Below are 21,555 nucleotides of genomic sequence, written 5' to 3'. Positions count from 1 at the left end.
TGGCGGCGTGGGAATCAGTGAGGAGGCAGACGGTCCTGGGTGGTGGTGGTGCATGAGCCATGTAGGTCATGTGATCCAGGGCTCCTAGGAGACCATGGAGCTCGGCTTGGAGAGGTGACGGGGCGATGGTAGCCATAGTAGTGGCGCCGTTAAGATCAGGGCGTTCTTCGCAGTGCCAAGCCAAACCGATAGAGTTGTCTTGTAGGCTGGCGTCTGTAAATATGTACGAGTGCTGGCGCCTGCGTGTCAACCTTCGGCTGGCACTGCGGCGCTGCTCTCGCACTGGGGGAGGGGGTGTTGAACGATTGCTGGCGGTGGCGGCTGCGTGTCAGCCGTCTGCTGGTACGCGGGGGCGAAGCTCACACACCTTGGGGAGGGGGGGTTGAACGAGTGCTGGCACTGCGGCGCCGCTCTCGCACTCGGCGCCGCTCTTGCAAGGAAATTTTGAAAAACTAAAAAAATAGGAAAAATGTAAACCAATTGTGGGAAATGGTGAACCGTGTAACGCCCTGTATTTCCACATGAGGACAAAATACGTTTGTTTTATTCGAAATTTTTCGTGTTTTATAGAGCTCCTGGTGCTTGTGCGGCAGCAATTGATGCCGTATTCCCTGAGAAAGTAATCAATTTAGGTTGACATTTTTAGTCTCCAACAAAGTCGCGCGTTTTTGGGACGTCGGCAATGAAGTTATAAGCGCGCTTATACAAACGAACTTTCACTGCGTGACTCGGCTGTACAGTTGCTTGCCTTCAGTCTTCCCAGATGGCGCTTGCATACTCATGTATGAACCGTTGTCTGCCGTTGCTTTGTTTTTTGACCGTATTTGCGCCTGGTTTGCTCTCGTTACTGTTGAAAGTAATCGTTTCGTGAAACATGGAATATCCTCGAAAAACAGGGTCACGTAACACAACGTCGCTTACGCCAATCCACCAGTGCGTGCAGACAACACGAAAGCGGCGGACTGCTGTGCAGCTAAAACAAGCGTAGTGCGCGGAGTACCAACAACAGTACGCATCGGTACTTCTATGTTTACGTGTGCTTCCGTAACTTTCACTGTTTATCCCTCATTCTTACTGCTATAAAAAATGTGCCATAAATTTAAGCGCAAATGCCCACTGAACACAAAACGTCTTATAGATGTCTACCATGGTCTTGCAAGGTCTGAGACATCTTGCGCTATGCGAGTTAGCTACAAGACGTGTATTTTTTATGTCTCAAAGATGTCTTAAGAGAGATATCTACAGGACACCTGTGCAAGATCTCCGACGTCTTGAGCTCCGTGAGATGTTGATAAGTCATCTTTACTAAGATGACTAGAAGATACACGAACCTCAATGTGTACAAGACGTTCCCAAGCAGCAGAAATTGCCAAGCCCAAGCACGGCAAATCATCAGTGGCCAATGTGTCCGAGCTTGGCAATACCTCGGCCGCCATTATTGGCTGGCGCTTGGGATAGGTGACAAGCCAACAATTGGCCAAGCTCTGGAAGGCCAATATTGGACAACGCTTGGCAAAGTATGTTGCCATGATAATGCCTATGGTTGCACCCCGTGAATTCTCATGCACATTTTTGGCTTTGTGGCCAGCCTTTATGACCAATGCCTATGTTATGGGATGCCTCGCTGCTCGATTTCTACTTTATACATGCCATTATACAGGAATTTATTTAACGTTACTTATTTATTTAATGCGCACTCGTTAAATAATTTCCTGTACAATGGCATCTATAAAACAGAAATCGGACCGCGAGGCACAATAAACAAACTGCATCAACTTTGCGACGCAATTACGGGACTTGCAAAACAATTGACAAACAACTCACCGGGTCCCTCTGTGTAGTTTTTTTATTATGCACATCAAATCTAAAACGGGAAACCTGGCTTAACAGTGGCAAGAATACGAACACAAACACGAAAGCAAACAGAAACACAATAGTCGAGAAAAAATTTAAAAAAGCGCAGCTCATGAAGCGCGAACCGATTATGCTTCGTTTAACGGCTTGAGATGCCTGGATGCATGATGCCTACATACATGCATGAGAAGGCGGCATGCCCTCTTTCAACCATCCCACAGTAAGAGGGCTGCGTAGCAGTGCCAGCCGCAGGATGGCACTGTTGTTGCTCTTCTTCTTCTTCGTCTTCGTCTTCGTCGTCGTTGTCGTCTTCGTGGTGTGACATAAGTGAAGCCCATTCAGCCCTGAAGGGAAGACTAGAGGGGCCTAGTTTTTTAAAGCGAAGCTTTGTTGGTTTCACGGATGGTAGTTTCGTAACCGAAACGTACTGCAGGAAAGCCAACTTTACACAATGGGAAGGCCTATGATTATGATGATGCTGCTGATGATGATGGTGGGGGCGGTGTGTAGGTGGTGGTGAAACAAAAAAAAATATATTTCCCGTCGTCGGACTCGAACCTCGGTTCCTCGCCTTATGAAACCGACGTCTATCCGATTGCGCCATCATTTTTTTTTCTTTATTTCCAAACAAGCACCGCTTTTACAAACATAAACATCAGTGTCACAACAAACCCATACTAAAACATAAAATCGCTGCTCCCGCTCTGGGATGCAGCGCTGGTGGCTAAAATATCTTTATCTTTGTTAGCCTTTCAACTTGTGACAGCCATTCCGGAACACTTTGTTGGGCCTTTTTCAATTCAACAAACGAAACAATAGCCTCCTGAAAATACTCTCTGACTGGGCGCGCGTCAATGTCCGAGTGACGGACTGCCAGCCGACACCTCCATATGCTGTGCAGGCCCAATAACATTATTAGATCTAGCGGTACACCCTCCTCATCATGTTCAACGGACAAATACCGGATGCCACGGGCATCGACTGGCAGATCTTTTTTCAACGTACGCTGCAGCACATCCCAAAAGAATACACCATCCCAACAGTCGATGAAGACATGTTCCTTGCACAACCAACACTGTTCCCCCCATGGCATAAAGAGGCCCTTTTCTTGCATCCATGTCTTAACAAGGAGTGTTCCGGTATGTAATTTAAAGAAAAACGTTTTAATCCCTGGTGCAACTGGCATTTTCTTGACCCGCTTTAACACATCTCGACCAGGGCCTGCTGAGTACGTTATTCTGTACAACGGAACCGGGAGAACTGTATCACAAAGATCACCATACAGTCGCTTTCTTGAAACTGCACTCAGATAATCCAACGAAAATCGCACAGCTAGAAAACGAAATGACTCAACAACTTCTTTTAGGTAGCCACGTATACCTCCCGGCAAACATAATGTCGTAACTATAAACTCTGGCAGAACCCTGCCTAATCTAATTTGACAAACCGTGCGCAAAAACGGGTCTTTAACATCCCGCAAAAAAAGAAAACGGTTTACCAACTGACGTAAAAAGAAATGCGTTAACCCTAAACCCCCATCACGAACGCGCCGAAAGAGGTTTGTACGACTGGTTCGTTCCCAGGACGAACCCCAAATAAATACTGCAAAAACACGGTGCAGCTTTTGAACATTTGCCCGTGAACAATGGAGTACTTGCAATACATACCAAAGTTTGCTCACCATGAATAGGTTGCAAACCGTCGCGCGAGCAAAGATGGACAAATTTGTGCCCTTCCACTTCTCTGCCTTTTCTCGTAGCTCCACAGCTTGTTTCCGCCAATAAGGGTCACTATCGGTATAATACTCTAGCGGCACGCCTAGGTACTTCACGGGCGTCGTTACCCACTTGATATTCTTAAATACCACCGGTGTTGTACTCCACTCTCCATGCCATATTCCCAGGCACTTGTCCCAGTTCACGGCGCATCCACTCACATGACAAAACCATTTCACTAAGTTAACGACTTGAGAGACGCTTTCTTGATCTGCGCAGAAAATAGCAATATCGTCTGCGTAAGCTAAAACTCGTACCTCGGCTGCATGAAGTTGAAATCCCTTGACAGTTTCATTTCTCATTATGGCTAAACACAAGGATTCAATGTATATGCAGAAGAGGAGAGGTGACAGAGGACACCCCTGCCTCACCGACCTCTGCACTTCTATGCGCCTTCCCAACACCTTGTTAACAATTATTCTGGTCGTACACTTGTTGTAGGCCATGCGAACACCTTCTAGGATAACAGAGCCGATGTTAACGTGCTCTAATACTGCCATAAGCCCATCGTGTGGCACGCGGTCGAACGCTTTATCGAGGTCCACTTGTAGCATTGCTACACCGGTATGCATCACATCACAGCTCTCGAGTACACTCCGAGCCTTGTGTATGTTCGTGACAATTGATCGTCCTTTTATCCCACATGTTTGATGCGGTCCCACTATGATGCCAATAACAGTCTGTAACCTTTTAGCCAGTATTTTCATGAGTATTTTGTAGTCAACGTTAGTTAAGCTTATTGGGCGGTACGACGTCACCTGACGAAGTTTGACAGTGTCTTCTGTTTTAGGAATTAAAATGGTGTGCGCAGCCGAAAACGACGGTGGCAGCACCCCTAACGTAAACGCTTCTCTAAATACTGCCGTTAACACAGGGGATATCTCATGTTTAAGGAACTTATAAAAAGCCGCGCTCAAACCATCAGGACCTGGTGACTTTCCCAGGTTTAGGTTATTAATCGCTTCTTTCACTTCCTCTACCGTGATGGGGGATTCTAATAGTAACCTTGTTTCGTCATCGATTTTTGGCAGCAGAGACACAAATTCACGTTCAAACTTCTCAAGTTGAATAGCGCTTCGCGAAAACAAGGTACTGTAGTGCTCAAAAAAAGCACGTTCTATGTCTATGTTTTCGCCGCTGACTACGCCGTTGTACTCAATTTCTGTTATTTCGTTGCGGCGAGCGTATCTTTTTTCTGTCCCCAGTGCTCTCTTGGTGGGCATTTAGCCCGCTATCAATTTTTCCGCTCTCGCTCTGACGAGCGCTGCGTGATAACGTTCGGCATCTATCAGCTCAAGTTTTGCTTTTGTGGCCTTTATCTCATCTTTACACGACCCCGGGACTTGGCTTTCTTCTTCCAACATTGCCTGCAAACAAGTTCGCAAGACGCTTTCTTGCTTTTGTCTTTCCTTCTTAATAGCGGTTCCTCTTTCGATTGCTTGCATTTTTGTTTCTTGCTTAAAGTGCTCCCATTGAACTCCTAATTTTTCGCTGCTACTATTACCAATATTTTCTACAGTTGCTCTTACTTGCTGCATAAAAAGATCGTCCTCTAACAGTTTATCGTTAAATTTCCATAGATCCCATGTAAATTTACTTCTGTTTTCGTTTTTACTTCCCAGACAAAACGATACTAAGCAGTGGTCGGAGAACGAAACCGAGCGCACGTTGTAGTCACAACACCATGGCAGCAGCTCAGCTGAAATATACGCCCTATCCAAGCGGGCGTGACTAGCCCCTTGGAAATGCGTATAATGTACATCTCTTCCACTGCTAACACACTCTCCCACGTCCTCTAAACCAAGATCGTTCACCATTTCAGATAATAAAGTTGTGCTTACGTCACGATAGGGTGTACAGCTGGTTTTGTCTCGTGCGGAGCATACACAGTTAAAGTCACCCAATAACACTGTGTATCGATCACCACTGCAGTATTTTCTGATTTCCTCGAAAAAATCGCGTCTTTCTTGGACTCTTGTTGGTGCATAAACACAAATCACTCGCCACTGGCTTGTTGAAAAAGCAAAGTCACAAACTACGAAACGTCCGTTTAGGCACACTGTGATATTTTGGACTACCACCCCTAACGATTTGCGAATCAGGAGAACACACCCCGCCGACATTCCAACCGCGTGACTAACACATGCATAATAGTGTGCTGTAAAGGGACGCACCATACAGTCGGTCTGATCCTCACTTTCGACTTTCGTCTCCTGTATGGCGACGACGTCTAGGTCTCGCTCCATAACCATGCGGTACAGCTGATTCTGCTTTCGCTTAGCTGAAAGTCCTCGTGCATTGAGGGTAGCTATTCGAAAGGGCTTACAGAGGGCCGTCATTTTGGAGGGACCAGACCAAGTGTAAAGTGCTTACCTTTATCTCGCGCCATACAGTGTGCCCGGTCCTACATGTGGTCAGGTGATTTTCGTGCCGCCTTTTCCCGGCGACGCCACCCCTGGCTTAGTAGTGGCGGCTCGCTGATTCTTCTTTCCCCGACCAGCCTGCCACGGCGGTTCTGGCTTTCGCTGGTTTGGTTCGTCCGCAGTCTCCGGGCCATCTTCGTGCCGACGCTTGCTCGGCTGAACCTCGAGGTCCATCCTCTCGCTCTCGTCCTTGGTGGTTCCAGCACTGTCCCCGTCTTGAGCGGTGGCCTGCCGAGGCGGATCGTCTGCTGGCGCGCTACGCCCCTCCGCCGTCAGTGGCTTGCTCTCGTCCTTTCTTGTGGTATCCGCGTCCGTTTCCGGCTCGGGGTGGTGGTGGGTCCTGGGTTCAGGTGCTGCGGGTGCCGCTGCTCCCTCTGCTTCTTCCTCGTCCATAACGAGTTCGCTGTTGTCACTTTCCAAGCCTCGACCCACAGCCCGAGCGTACGAGCGGGTGCAGTCCGCCTTCTCGTGCCCAAAGGCGTGGCATTCCGAGCACCTGGGGGCCCGGCATTCTCGGCGAATGTGCCCGGCTCTGCGGCACCTGAGGCACAGTGGGGATCGCCCAGGCACCGCGACGAGCGCCGTGCCGGGGCCTAACCGCAGCTGGTGGGGAAGCCTGTCCGGCGTGACACCTTCATGCAAAACTAGGCGCACAATCCGGGTTGTCGACTCGGAGCTCTCAAAGTCCTGAACACGCCACTTGTCACTCGTCACCTCCTTCACGTCGCCGTACTCGGCGAATATCTTCCTTATAGTCTCGTTGGTAACGTTGAAGGCAACCCAGTGCAGCTTCACCCGAAGTTCGTGCCTTACGGGGTCGACTATAAGGCATGGCCGTCCTTTCACGCTCAACGGGCCGCTTTCCAGCAGTTTTTTCTTCGCTACGTCCGTCCGAAAATTTATCAGCCAGACGTGGGACATCTGGTAGGCCCCTATGCCACAAACTTCCTGTATCACTCCAGTGTCCTTCAACGGCTGCCTGAAGTCGTCAATTCTGTACGGTCGACCGCCGACGTCGCAGTGCAGAACAACCACACGATTCATCGCTTCTCCGGTGGGCAGGGGGGGCAGAACAACACGGTAATCCTTGGGCAACGAAGAAACCGGTTCACCACGGCCGGCATCGGCCGTTATCGCAGCTCGCACGGAGCCATCCATCCTGCGTCCGCTCCTATCGGCAGCCGGAAACAGAATGATTGCGCCATCATCGCATTCGGGTCGCTTTGCACTTTCGCTGAGTTGAAGTTGGCTTTGGCATTGTACGCGTGTAGTTCTGATTTTGGACGACGACAATGGTCTAACAACAACGATGGGTGGGGGGTCCTAAGCTTACTCGTGAGGGATTCGTTTGCTGTCGTCTTAGTTTAGCCATATCGACGTTCATCCTTCCTAGGTCCCGTCCCTTTCGCTTGTTGTTGTTGTTGGGACCGCCCATTTTGGCCTTCAAAAGTTCGTTTCCCCTATTCTAAAACTGACGCGCCCAGGCAAGCACGGCCGGCGCGAGAAACCTGGCTGCCTGGCAGTGCGAGCGGGTCCGCCAGGCCGGCGCAGTCAGCAGTGGGCATAACATGCGCGTCGGCTGCTAAAAAAAGCGTGACGTACCGCCGAGCGGGACGAATGAATCCGCAACGGTAAGGGCCTTGTCCTGTTTCTCTAGGTGGTCTTGCGCCGGGTGTAAGGATGTAAGCTCCAGGCCTTATTGGTGGTCCTTTGTAATGAATAATGACTGGACTAATGTTTAACGCTTTTAAACTATTATTGCGACAGGACGTTCCTTGGATAGTACTCCAACGACTGCGCACGTAAAATCGCACCATTTAGAATCCCGTTGAGGGCCCCTTTAACGTCAAGGTAACACAGTGGTTCCTCTGGTTTTGAATGTTCCCCATCTTGAAAATTGAGTATATTTAAACATTTAAAATCTTTTTCATTAATCTTTTTCATAATTTTTTTTTTTGAGGCGGTGAAGCGATGTATTTACAAGACTATTTACAGGCAGCCATAAATAACCAAGCACGGCTTGGCTGCGCCGCGCACACAGCTCTTCGTCGTCAACTTCCTTGGTGGTGGGCCATGGCGCCACGGGGATTGTCCGCCACGTCCCGTGACACCCGTGACAATATTTACACGATGTCCTTTGGGGTCAAATGGAGTTGAGTGAGTTACCAAAGGTCGGTTCTTTCCGATAAAAAAAAGGTTATTTTAAATGTCCCCTGAAATACCTTATTTCAACGTTAGAAACGCTTTTAGATCTCAGATCACTAGTTTGCGGGATTTAGGGGCAAATAATCCTGCTCTACGCATATCCAGTCCCATAGAAACTACCTCAAAGGATATTCTTCGTTTCCCGCCGCTCTTCAAAGTCCTCGCGTTCTTCACGCTCTTATGTGACGTCACACAAGCAATAGCGCTGCTATTGACCGGTTTCGTTTAGGCCGCAGCAGTAAAAGCCTTCCATATAGCCGGATCAAAGAAAATCGCAGTGAAAGCAAAAAATTGGCGCCAATCCACCACGTGAATGTGGTTGGAAAGCAAAGCTGTAAACGGCACCCATAACGATTACCCATGCGACGTCACTTAAATTCACTCACATCGCTCTACAAATAGCAAAACCAGAGATAAGTGAAATGCACTTAACCACACTATTTATTACTTCAAAGAGATGTTCTTGTTAAAGTTAAATCAATGCATGAAGCATGAACAGTGTTTGGTTGAGTTGTTTTGGCGTGGCACAAGAGTGGAAACTTTTTTTATAAAATTAAAGTAAGCTCCAACCCGGTGTTAGACGATCTGTCTTCTCCGTCTCTGCGCCGCGGACGGAGGCGACGAGATTTGCGGCAGAGAAGGAGGAGGAGGAAGAAATACTTCTGTTCAGATTTCTGAACTGCCCATGAGTGCAGCCCTGGGGAGTGATTCCTTCTTCTGTGGGGCCCATATGCAGTCCGCGCGGCCTGTGTTCTGTCCACCCGCTGAAGCTGGGTAGATAGAGAGGGCCTGGACAGCTGCATCTCCCATTGCTCTTGTTGGGTAGTTGACAGAAAGAGAGGAGGGTGCTCAGGGCTAAAGTCGCACACCACGATTACGGGGCGGAGTGTTCCTACTTTTGAGCAAAATTTACATTCAGCGTCGTAGCGATTCGGATGCATTAAGTGAAGACGCGTAGGCTGTGGGAAGGAGCCCAGATTGTATGAGCCGTAGGGTAGTTTGTTGTTCTCTGGAAAGGTCAGGGTAAGGCGAAGGTACGGTCTGTCTCAGAAGGCGATAATGCTGGGTTATCTCCCTGAACGTGACAAGCGGGTGACTGTCCTCGTGCAGCTCCATAGCACGGGAGGTAAAAGCGCAGTCTTGTTGGGTGGGCGTATTTGTTGCCCTCCATTGAAGCGTGAGGGGGTGTCCAGATGAGCTGAATGGAACCGTTTGGGGAGTGGTTTTTTAGCACGCGCAGTGCAGGTCAGGACACCCAACCCTACTGGTAATTCCAGTAGGCTTGCTGGGAATCGATCACTACCCTCCGAACCCCTGGTTGAGCGAGAGCCAAGCTGATGGCTGCCTCTTCTGCTGCCGTCATTTCTTGGGTCCTAAGCGAGGTAAACGCAAGGAGGTTGGTTCTGGAGGTAGCCACGATGATGGCGTATTGCTGCCCTCGATGTATGGAGGCGTCTGTGTAGATAACTGCATGATCACCACCGAGGGTGGTGTTTAGCGCTTGAGCCCGTGCTTTTCGGTGACCCTCGTCATGTGAGGGGTTCATATTTCTAAGCAAAGGGAGCGTCTTTAGTTTTAGTCGCCAAGAGTCTGGGAGTACGTCAAGCGGAGTGACATTATGGGCTGCCCAGCCAATCTGGTGAAGCATGCGGTTACCCATCGCAGGTCTGAGTCGGACCTTCTGGTTAGAAAGATGGCCTTCTATCAGCTCTTCCACCGTGTTGTGGAGCCCCGTGCTAAGCAGCCTCTGTGTGGATGCACTCGTGAGAAGACCAATGGCCTGCTCGACCGCCTTTCTAATCATTATATAAAGCATCTCTGTCTTCCTTGTCGAGAAGAAGACAGGGGGTTGACGTAAGTAACTCTCGAGAGGACAAAAGCTTCAATTAATCGAAGGGTACCGGATTCCTTTAGGCCCCGCTTCTTGGTGGAAACTTGCCTGATCATGTGTATGATTTGATTAATGCTGTTTTTGAGGCACTGCAAGGAGACGTCACTCTTGGTGTTAGCCTCGAGATGTAGGCACATGATCTTGACTGAGGCTTGGAGTGATGGCCTGGCCATCAAGGAGTATTTGAATGTATTTCTTGGTTTGGCGTGAGGGCGGTCGACAAGGAGCTGTGATTGTTTACGTGAACACTGGAGGCCACATGCTTTAGCACATTGGCGTACTAGAAGTGCGATGCCATGCATTGGTGTGAGCTTCCTTTAATTTGTGTAACTCTTAGCACATGAGCAAAGTGCGCACAGGGCCGCTAGACGGGCGTGCGTGGTCGCGTGACGCTTTCACGTGGCATTCAGCGAGAACAATGGGGGTAAACCCGTAGATGTGCTTGGTGAGTACACCACCTGTCTTCCCAGTCTTCGCGTGGGCTCGTAGCTAAATCGGTGAGACAACGGGCCCTCGCTTTGTTAGTCTATTAGTTCCAGGTTCGATTCCCGGCGGTGCCAGTAAATTATTTTATTTGTTCGCTGGAGTTTTCTGGTGACACCAACGTTCGCGAAAGAACCCTTGCGGGTAGACGTAAAAAAATTCCCCCGCACCTCCCCGAAGGGAATCGTGCAGAAATGCGAATGCATTGGGTGCACCGATGAGTGTGTTGCGAGTAATGGCGTAATTAATGACGAGAGTGTGAACGTAATCATTTATTCATCAGCACCTGTTTGTGTTATCGTTGTACCTGACGGCCACAATCACTGCCTTGTGATCGCTAAAGTGCACGGTCAAAGGGTCTTTGAGAAGCATACGCGCGTCACAGTTTCGCGTAAAGACCAGATCAATGCAACTCCCGTGAATGGTAGTGGGGCACGTGTCGAAGCCGGCAGAGAGACAATGCATAGGGTGCCTGGTCTGCATGTACTCGACCAGCCACTCGCCACTCTTCTTGCGCACGTCAACGTTGAAGTCGCCAACCAAGACTATGGGGTCAGAGGGTCTGGAGCGCACGCGCACACTTTCCATAGCCGCGTCCAGCTGCGCGGCAACGGCGTCTCGAGCGAGGTTGGGCGCGAGGTACACGGTCACCACAAAGAATCCGTCTCCGGTGTAGGCAGGGGTGTACAAGTCCTTGTACGGAGACGTGTCTCGAACGGGAGACGTGGCAACGGCGTGCGATATCAAGTTCCCATACACGTTAGACACGAGACTAACACCGCAGTACTCGCCGTCCTTGCCGCTTCGAGCAAACTAGTACAGCTCGCTTCAAGCGCATGCGTTCGGCATTGAGCGCGGAGAGATAACACCTGCGGGCGCACGCCGACGGAGCACTACAACCCCCGACTAAGAAATGCATTCGCATTTACGACGACGACGACGACGAAGGCAGAACTACGAGGCGCGCGCTCTCGTGCGCTCGCGCTGGAGGAATACAGGCGCACGCCGCTCGATGGACGCAAGACAACCCCCGACTAATAAATGCATTCGCATTTAAAAGCTTTGCTTTAAAAGAGACTAAGAGGTATCATACAGCAAGCATATGATGTTGGTCTGAGCTGGCCGAACTGCAACTTCCGCGGTACTTCCGGTACAAAAAGGAAACAGACAACGCGTTTGTGAGAATTTTTAGGTTTTTTTCTTTTTTTTTTCTCAAAACTGTTAACGTCACTTCCCCCACAAGTTTCCCAGTTTCAGTTTCCCTTAGTTTTCATTGTTAACCTTCTTCAACAACCCCACTTCGTTAAACCCCCAGAGTAGGTACGCGCCATTGTTATCATGGCTCCCTAACTTAACACAATTACCTTAAAAATGTACTACGACCACAAAAGTTTACAAAAGCAAAGACGTTTCGGCCCTCACACGGGAGCCTTCATTGTTCACTCATGGTCGGAGTCCGTTTTAAATTGTTGCCTGTTCAGGTTTCGTCCGTTGTCTCTTGCGTCGTCCGTTGTCTCTTGCGTCGTCCGTTGTCTCTTGCGTCGTTGCGTCTTGCGTCGTTGAGTAACACCAGCAAACGTTCCCACTTTTTTATACTTTTGTTATTAATGAAAATACGAGAGCATTAGTTAAGTCGGCTTGACGAAAATTAGACATCGTGGACAAGAAGGGGCGCATCTAACGGCCGACGGATCAAAAATAATAATAAAAAAAAGAACATGTAAAGCCATTCTTGCATGAACACAAATTTTACAGTATAGAAAAAGGACCGTTTCAGACTACTGAAACTACTGACATGGCTCATATTTGTTAACACTGTTCAGAGCAAACGAAACCTTAGGCACAACCGAGGTTACCAGAGTCAGAGTTGTTTTGATTAAGAATACACGTTGGTTTGGTTTTTACGATATCGAATGAGGAAACAACAACAAGAATGTGTTAAAAATGCACAAATGAGAGACGAGTTAAAGCAAACCCAACAACAAAACATGTCTTATTAAGCTGACCTAAGCGCAACGAAAAATTCTGCAGAAATTCAGAGAATTATCTACTAATGCGTAGCATTTTTATACCGCTTGTCTTGAGTGTCACGTTTTTACAGCCAAATTTTTTTTTTTAAATTTCGTTCAACGAATTATCTCTATTTACGCTAATATTACAATCATAAGCGAAACTTTCGCGAAATCTGCATTATCGTGGAAATTTCATGCGTTATATGTTTTCCCATTTTCCGTAATTTTGAATACTTTTCTTTTTTAGTTTTTCAAAATTTCGTCCGACCAATTATCTTCATTTACGCCTCTATAGCGATTACAGGTGGAACTTCCGCGAAATCTGCATTTTTGTGAAAATGCAGGGCGTTACACGGTCCTGGCTGTGGGGGTACTCGTCAAAGAATGCTACGCATTAAAACAAAAATATATATTTAAAAAAAATTGGCTGTCTCAACAGGTGGCGCGCGTGCACTGCGGACTCGTGAGAATTCAATTGGATGGAATAATTTTATTACAAAAAGGATGGCTCATATGGCCTGCTGAATTCCCCGAGTGGGGTATGTGCTGTCAACATCCCAATCATCATCATGACCATGTACATGGTCATGTGATTAAAGCAGAGAACCAGGTTGCGGTCTGCCGTGACAGCGAACCCTGCTGCCTGCCTCCTCTTGCCCTAACATTTGGTGCAGAAACCCAGGAAGAAGACCAGGGGCCGACGGGGAGAGCAGCAGGGATGCCAGTAGCTGCAGGCGTGTGAGTACCACGCAGAACCGTTCGCCGCCGACTCACCCTGAGCCAGCTGGCTCCATGGCTGACTGCGACCGAACTGATACGACCGAACCCCTCGAGGACACCGACGCCAACACCGGAGCATCTACCGTCTGTCTCGAGGGTCACCAAGTCGCCCACATTCGACCAACACCGACAGCGATGACCAACCGTAACTTTCTCATCGACGCAGACAAGCCACGTCCCGTACAGCCCTCCATGCTTGGCACGAACGCTACAGCCACCGAGGAGCAAGCTGGTTAGCTGGACGCTCTGCGCTCGTTGCGGAAGCATATCCGTGCTGATTTCAAAAGAATTCTTAGCAATGCCGAGCGAATATTGTCTTCATCAAATGACCACGTACGGAAACTAGAAGCTAACTTAGAGAACCTCCAGCAAATCAGAAGCGATCTAGTGGAATTGGATTCCGATATATTTAATTTGATCGAAGAGGAAATTGAGCAGGAGGTTGAGGAGGCAGATCGGTATACACTCTCTGTTTTTTTAGAGCTAATGCTTATACCTCCAACATGGGATAGAGTGCCTCAAAAACAAGCAACGTTTAAGCATCAAATATATATTTTCCGAAATGGCTGTTTTTCTCGAAACTCCCAGAGACTTTTTATATTCAATTCACCAAAAGCTTACCCAAGGCTGTGAAAGGGAACGACGAGAACTTTTCCTCTACCATGAAGCCTGGGGAAGCGCAAACGGCGTTTGTCGAATCAAAGGTAGAGCGAGCTCACGAAGAAACACGCATTGAGCCGCCACCGTGTCCGATTGAGTAGATTCTCGTCCCAGACTTCATTCACGGGGAAGCCTTGCCGGAACTTCTTGAAACCGTACCGACGACGCGTGCCTGCCACCATCCTATGCGTGCCAAGGAAGTCTGCTTGAAGGAGCAGGTCCACAAACTGCAGCATGCGTAGAACCTGTTCACGAGGACAATGTTACCTCCGGGCAGGGCTCGTCTCTTAAAAGGTGTCGTTGGCCCAGAAACTTCCGTGAATCAACCTTCTCCAACACCTTTGCCGCACTTAGAATTAGTCGCAAGAGCAGCGCAGACCAGGAAACCCGTAAATTTCCGATACAGTCGACGCCCACCTCTGACGACCAGAAGCTGCACAAAAAGGTTCAAGATTGACAGGAAACCGCGGGAGGCCGTATTGTCATCTCCTAGAGACGTGTGCCATCTGCGTCAAAAGCGCGAAAACCTTCAGTCTCCTTGTGTGAATACCAGCAGAGATCCTCTTTCCTTCGTGCCACCAGCTGCAACTAAGGTTGAGGCACCGATGGAAGAGCAAAGGTACAACTCCAGCCAATGTCACGTGACCGGTACCGACTTGGAAAAGCAGAACAAAAGGTTATGACCGCGGAATATTGCCCTTCCAATCATTAACTCGCGGTCGGGAGTAAAGGGAGTAAAGGAACTGAGCAACCTTTCGAGCAGACAAGATTCAGCAACCTTTTGCGACGGCGAGTCTTCATCGGAGCGACCCGTGCCTAATCACCCCGGAAGCATTCCTGCCCATTTGCCTTCCAGTTACTGAGCCACCGCATTCACGAACTTTCCACTACTCTGCGAACCTGCCGCGCGGGCTGCGAAGTGCCCTGTGACTCGAGGAGCGAAAAAGGCGCGAAAAAAAAACTTTCGTACCGCAGACTTGCAGTGCCGAGGAGCCCGAGCTTTCGTTGAAGTCTTCGGACAACCTTCGGGATTCGCTTGACTAGCACTGTTCCGACAGAGACTTGCTATATAGAGTAAGGGCACAGCAGCCTCTAACGCTTGAATAATAGCGGAACGTAGTTCCAGCAGAAAAGCTGCGGACTGCCAGCAAGATTGCCCTCGCTGCGCAATTTTCCTGCATCCGTTTGTGGCAGGCGCATATTGCGGCGGCGGGAGTATGTTGAATTCCCCGTGTGGGGTATGTGCTGTCAACATCCCGATCATCATCATGACCATGTACATAATCATGTGATTAAAGCAGAGAACCACGTTATGGTCAGCCATGACAGCGAACCGGAAGAAAAGGAAAGTGGGATAAGAGGGTGGTGGAAGAAAAGACGCAAAAGGAAAATGATGACGAGATGATGAGAGTACCCGCTCGGCAATTTGACACTAATGCTACCGCATTCACTAAACCATGAGGAATGCTTAGGTGTCCTCTCAATTTAACTTTACGGGGAATATATAACTACAAAATTGGCCGCGTATCTGCTCTTTTCTTCGCAAATGTCGACAAAAGACGACGGTATTTGTCGACATTTGCCAAGTAAATGTCGCTTTCCCGCTCACCCTTCTTGTTGTCCCTCTAGCGTCGCGCCCCTCTCAAGGTAAACACGCTAAAGGTTTGCTCAAGTCAATTTAAATTTACCGCGTTCCACTGCTCCAGGTCGGGTGCCTCGATGCCAGCGCTGCCGTACGGCGGAGACGCGAGTGAATCGAGGCGCCCTTCGACATTTTTAGAACCGCGTTTCCCGAGTACACGTGCGTTCCAAGCAGAACGTGTGACCTATCTAGTGGAACCTTTCGTAACTGTTTCCGCTTGAATTCTTAAAATGCCGCGAGAAGCTATTTTGGCGCGGGCGACAGCAAGTCACAGTGTGCATTTTTTTCTGCAGTAGATGTAGTATTTCATTTCGCAAAAATCAAGCATCTATGACTTTGTTTTTATAAAGGAACACTGTAAATATCCCTTGTGTATTGATTTTCTGTCTTATATTTGCGTAATGTCTTGGTCTTGTTCAATAATCTTGACAAGTATGAACATATAAACCGAACTCAGATGTTTAGCCGGGTGGTTAAATCGAGCCACAGACAGACAGACACAGACCAAAATTTCTGGGTTTAAGTATAGCCCAAGAAAGGCCATCGTCTTTAATAAATTTTAGCGGTGTTTTTAGCGTTCAGCTTCACGGGTGTCGACCGCAATTTATAGCGCATGACGCAATAAATACCGGTTAAGGTTTTTGGAGTATCTGTACCGACGAGATGGGATAAAGTGCAGTGTACAAGGACACGGTAATCTTGTATCTTGGATGACGACGCAATTGGAGCGAATCCAAAACGGCCAATCGCGTTTTCGGCAGTTAACGGAACAATAGGGGGAGAATTTTTCCTCGTCATGCAAACAAAGCGGTGGTTGTTCTTGACACGCGCCACAGTAACAGCATGCACGTTTAGTCTTGCTACTTTCTCTTAAAATACCTCAGGAACTAAGAACGCAGTTTACAAAGGAGGCAGGCAGGGCGCAAGCGAACCGGTCATGCCAAAAGTAACTTTAGTCCATTGTAGCTTCCTCTTAACTCAAAGAAAAACACACACAAAAAAACACGAGAAATACAAGGAAAGAAACGGAAAGACACCATCTGCGAAGCAAAGGCAGCGTTACGCATCAACGAGGCGAACGGCTCCTTTCTCGCGGAGCCAGGCTCTGTTTTGAACGGAGTGGTGGCTCGGCCGAACCGTGAGCTTGCGCGCATGTGCATTCAAGCAAAGTGGCCTGGTATAAAATAAAGACTGGCCGTCACACTTTCCCTGATCAGTTCGCGGGGTTCGTACTGATCAGGCAGCAGCCAGAAACTTGAAGCTGGAAAACCTGCCTGACGTTGGCTATGGAGAGATTCCAGGTACTGTGATTTGGATTTTGTGGGGACGGTTTGGAGATATTTGTTAGGATCAAAGAAAGGGAACGGCTACTGGGAATTGCCAAGATTACCAAAAATTACGAAGAGTATGGACACTAAAAACGAATTCTTTTGTTGGCTATAAGACCACATCCAATTATCGTGTAATCAGCCGTAATTTAAAAAAAAAAATAAACTCAGCGTTTCGAGCGCTGCTGGACATTAACGTATGAACTAGCCGAAGTAATAGCGCGCAGCTTGTCTGGCAAGAGCGAAGTTGTCCAAGGCTATCATGATTTGTAACACGCATTTCCTCGACGTCAAATAACTATTTTCTAACTCCCTAAGCATCGGGCTTCTGCGGTTGTGCGACGTCTTACCTCTCAGCTATACCGAAACATTGGTGCGTTATGGTGAGCCCCGTACACGCATTCCATGTTGCATGCATGGCAGTAACAAAATTATTTCTTGCTAGAAGCTATCAATGATTGAAATTTGGTTTTACGTACTACTCTGAATGAACATTGTTGTAGTCTAAGCTATAACATACGAAGAATATTTCGTTTCTGTTTCAGTGACATTTATTTTGTGGCTTCTGTAGGGAGTTTACTGCGCTGTTCCACACTCACAGTTCCTGTTGTGGAATGCGATACTAAATCGCACAAACCAGAAGAAGCTACAGTTCTCTTAACAGCGGAGCTGTTTAAGCTTGAGTTCCAGCCGTGCCGGGCGTCGCTCAAAAAACGGCGTCGCAGAGTGGAGAGCAGGGAGATGCTAGGATAGGAAGTGTGAGAGTAAGTAGCGAGGTCGCAAGGAGCCTACGAGCAGTTGTGGGGAGTGCGCGTCGCGGCGCAGATGTTCGGGTGGGGAGGCGCGCGTCGGGGATTGGCTACGCGTGGTGATGACGTAAGCGCTGACGTGCAGGTGTTTGAGAGAGAGGGCATGCGCTCGGCGGCATCAGTGTACGATCTACCGACAAGATGCGAATTCCTAAGAAAAGGCCACCAGCTCCACTGTTTCCTTAGTCTTCTTATCTCAATTGCGAAGGTGGCCGTATTTTAGGGGGGGGGGGGGGGGGAGAGACTGAGGTGGGTAGCTTGAGATCAAGAGCTGCAAGGGCCTATATGAAATCTTGATCATTTACCAAAGTATTTTCAATTTGAACAGAGGTGTGGGAAGGTTAGAACAGGTGGGACAGTAAAGGGTGCAGATGATGGAAGGTGGTGGTGGCGGAGGCAAAGGAATAAGTTTTCGAGGGGTCTTTGTCGCCTCCTGCGCTCACACCCTACACGTTGGCGTGCGCTGCCTTCCCGCTCCACCGCAGGCGCTGGCGTTCATCGTTACGCTCATCAGCGCAATCCACAGAAGTGTCGGACAGGGGAACAAGGTCAGCCTGCTGCTCCGGCCCAACGACTGGAAACGCGAGGCGGTGCTGACGCAGTCGGTGCGGGTCGCCGCAAACCCGGAGAAAGCGGAAAAGGCGACCAAGAGGCACACCGCGCCTTCCAGGGGAAAGCACGCGAGCTCCTCGGAGGCCGCCAACTTCGTCCAGCCCGCGGCGGTCTTCCGGCCCGTTGCGTCGGGAGTCGAGTACCTGGTCGAGCCCAGCTCGGCTCAGAGTGTGTCTGCCATGACCGAAACCAAGGTGGAGCCGTCGGCGGCAGCCACGGGCTACGGCGGAGGACACGGCGGAGGACACGGCGGAGGACACGGCGGGGGACATGGTGGGGGACACGGAGGATACTTCCAGTAAGTTTCCCTTGCAGTGTGAGCTCTTGCAGTTCGTCCGCATATCTGTCCCGTAGCCAAGCTTTAACCTGAGGTAGACTCGTGAGGTCACTTCACTGAGAAGTGCTTGAGCTCCATCCGTTCCTGGCGTTTTTTAAAACTTCCCGCAGCAAAGTGGAGCGGGGGAGGAAAATGCTAGGCCATACAAAATCATACTTATCATCTCGCCCTCGACGCCGGTCAAGCGATAACTCGTTCATCGGAGTCCTATATAGGGGTTGGAAGAAGAGGAGGTGGACGAAGTGCGATTGGCGAGCACGACAGCCATTCCTCGCTTGGCTTCAGTGTTTGTGATCAACTTAAGGTCTGGCTGCACCTCATCCATTGAGATCCCAGTGTTGTCCGTGATTATCGAATTATCAACATCTACCCTATTACGTTGTTATCGCTTTTGGAGTGTTCAGCATTTTCTTTGTAGTGCGGGCGTTGGCTTTGTACTTTGGCTGTGTAGAAGGGGACAGATGTGCGGGTGGGGGGTCGTGCTTCAGGGATTGGCTGCGCTTAGTCATAAAATAAGCTGTGACGTGCAGGTGTTTTAGTTGCGAGAGACAACGTGCGCTCAACGGAATCGGTGTCCGATCTACCAATTAGACGAGAGAGAGCAGACCCAAGAAAAGCCAAGTTAAAGTTAGTGATGACCACCAGCTCTGCTGTTTCCTGTCTTCGCATCTTGATTGGGAAGTGGCTGAACTTTTTGGGGATGGCTTTCATCACTTCTTCCGAGGCATGGTCCGTCAAAGCGAAACTCGCGTCTCTAGACACATGCGTCACTGTCTGTAGAGTAGTACAACCCCGTGCAGCTCACTGCTTCAAATGATAAGCTGCCAACATCACTTTTGCCCATTTCATCGTTTGACTTCATCGCTTCGGGAGACCCACGCTGTGTCTATTTGCAGGTACGCCCGCGTGCCCGGGTACGACACGTACGAGTTCGGCTACCGCAAGGGCAACCCGTACCACTTCCAGGAGCGTCACGAGACGCGGCACGGCCCCCACTTCCGCACCAAGCAGCGCTGGGGCGACAAGCACGGCGGCTACGGCGAGCACTACTGGGAGTACAACCACGCACCCAAGTACCACCACTGAGCGCCACCATGCCGCAGAGCAACGCACCATCCTTGGCTCCACTCAATGTCCCACGGGAGGGACCATCGACGTTGCTCTTGTCCATATTCAACATTACTTCTGAACACAAGGGAGAAAGATAAGATGCGAGAAAATTCTGTTCGGGCGTTCGGATCTTCCGTTTGATAACGTAATGCCGACATTTGCGTTTTTCTCCCCCGAAACGAAATCTAGAGATCTCAGGGGTCTTCCCGTGCCTTTGTGGGCCGTATACAGTCACAGCTGTCCCAACCACCTATCTGCGCATCCTCACTTTTAGCACATTTTTGACACACTGCATGAGTGTCAGTATACGTTGCTTTTATTTCAATATTTTACTAACAATTCGCTTTCATGAAAGAAGAATCTTCGTTCAGAGTCAGCACTTGTTTACAAACGAGAGATGTTCTACAGTGGTTCCTTCGACATATGTTCAGTGCCGACTGTTTTGGCAACCTGCTGCATGGTTACAAAAGCAGACTGTGAAGATCAGGAAGTCGTGATTCACACATTTATGCATGTCGCCTTAGTTAAATTGATGTAAACAGACTCTGATAATGTTCTGTATTGCATGAAACAAATTCATGCTTTTTTATTTAATAACACCACATGTTCTGCGTTCACACCATGGCCAGCGGGATGAAATCAATTATGTGAGGGGAAGTCATATGTGCATGGGGCCCCGACAAGCCAACGGGGTGCAAGCCGCTACGGCTTGCTTGAAATATGCATGAAACGTGGCGCGCGAAGTTCAAACGCCTCATTGTCGGTCTTTCATACAATCTTCTGAACTTCGCTGAACATTACCTGTATTAAAGCGTGTTCTATCCTGAGTCAGAAGGAACTAACACTATGTGCAATCATGTTTTTTTTTTGTCAAAGCGAAACCTAATTTTAGATAAGTAACTTCGTTGAATTCGTAAAAAGCTGATTTGTTGCTGGTTAGTACCCGCCAAAATAGCTCTTGATTTTTGGCCCCCTTAACTTTAACGATAACAAAACTCAAGAACGAAAGTTTCTAATCATTTTATACTATATGTTGCGGTGTGTTCTTTCGTTACTTACTCGAGGTGTATGACAACACGTTCAATAATAATGCATCTGGAAGGGATGACTTATAAAGTTTAAAATGGGAATGTGCAGGAAATTCTACGCTGATATCGCCGGATGACAAATCTGATATTTGTACTCTTTCCGGCTTTAAAGGGAGCAGTGTTTGTAAATAAACAAAATATGCGTGTTCATTTTTTCCCAATCTCCAGCACCTTTTACGCGTTACGGAACCTTCAACCCTCCTCCAAATGCCTCCTCCTTATACAACGATCCTCGAACACTGGAACCCTCCACGCTGGTTATAATCGCGCACTACTCTCTAGAAAGCGGTCTAGCGCGCGCAGTTTAGAGCCATGAGCCTGCTCTCCCCACCCCACGTGGCCTCTTAATTCCGCCTTCGTAAGGAGCCAATCAGCTTCAATTTGAACTGTCCATTTTCAAGAGGTCCCATGCTACGAACATCCCAACTTCTACTCCCGCTTCCCCCACTTGACCTATAGCGTCTTCCTGATGCAATAAAGGCAATCTCTATGTCTCCACGAGCAATAACGTATGTACAACGAGCTACTCGGCAACACTTTATGCAG

General features: G+C 48.8%; 3 protein-coding genes across 7 annotated transcripts in view; 1 reads left to right on the top strand and 2 right to left on the bottom strand.

Moving 5' to 3' along the window:
* Srrm1 (Serine-arginine repetitive matrix 1) overlaps positions 1-21,555 on the bottom strand; it is a 310,368-nt gene that overhangs the window by 69,009 nt on the left and 219,804 nt on the right. The gene's annotated exons all lie outside the window — the stretch shown is intronic.
* Positions 2,469-7,678, bottom strand: LOC144151439 (uncharacterized). Its single transcript, XM_077682489.1, has one exon. The coding sequence runs from the start codon at positions 7,208-7,210 to the stop codon at positions 6,044-6,046; it is 1,167 nt and encodes a 388-aa protein (XP_077538615.1). The 5' UTR covers positions 7,211-7,678; the 3' UTR covers positions 2,469-6,043.
* LOC144151440 (uncharacterized) lies at positions 16,942-21,149 on the top strand. Its single transcript, XM_077682490.1, has 3 exons — positions 16,942-17,026; positions 18,348-18,772; positions 19,708-21,149. Exons 1-3 carry the CDS (start codon positions 17,012-17,014, stop codon positions 19,895-19,897), a joined length of 630 nt encoding a protein of 209 aa, XP_077538616.1. The 5' UTR covers positions 16,942-17,011; the 3' UTR covers positions 19,898-21,149.

The sequence above is a fragment of the Haemaphysalis longicornis genome, unplaced genomic scaffold (genome assembly GCF_048455015.1).
Source record: "Haemaphysalis longicornis isolate Haplotype H1 unplaced genomic scaffold, Haemaphysalis longicornis Haplotype H1 scaffold_9, whole genome shotgun sequence".
Taxonomy (NCBI): Eukaryota; Metazoa; Arthropoda; class Arachnida; order Ixodida; family Ixodidae; genus Haemaphysalis; species Haemaphysalis longicornis.
This window is presented reverse-complemented; position numbering and strand designations above follow the sequence as displayed.

What these genes read in the sequence shown, in the direction of transcription:
- LOC144151439 (XM_077682489.1), bottom strand. Translation starts at nt 7,210, where the DNA reads ATGGATGGCTCCGTGCGAGCTGCGATAACGGCCGATGCCGGCCGTGGT.
- LOC144151440 (XM_077682490.1), top strand. An exon ending in GGACACGGAGGATACTTCCA is followed by an intron (nt 18,773 to 19,707) that starts GTAAGTTTCCCT and finishes GTCTATTTGCAG; the next exon opens with GTACGCCCGCGTGCCCGGGT.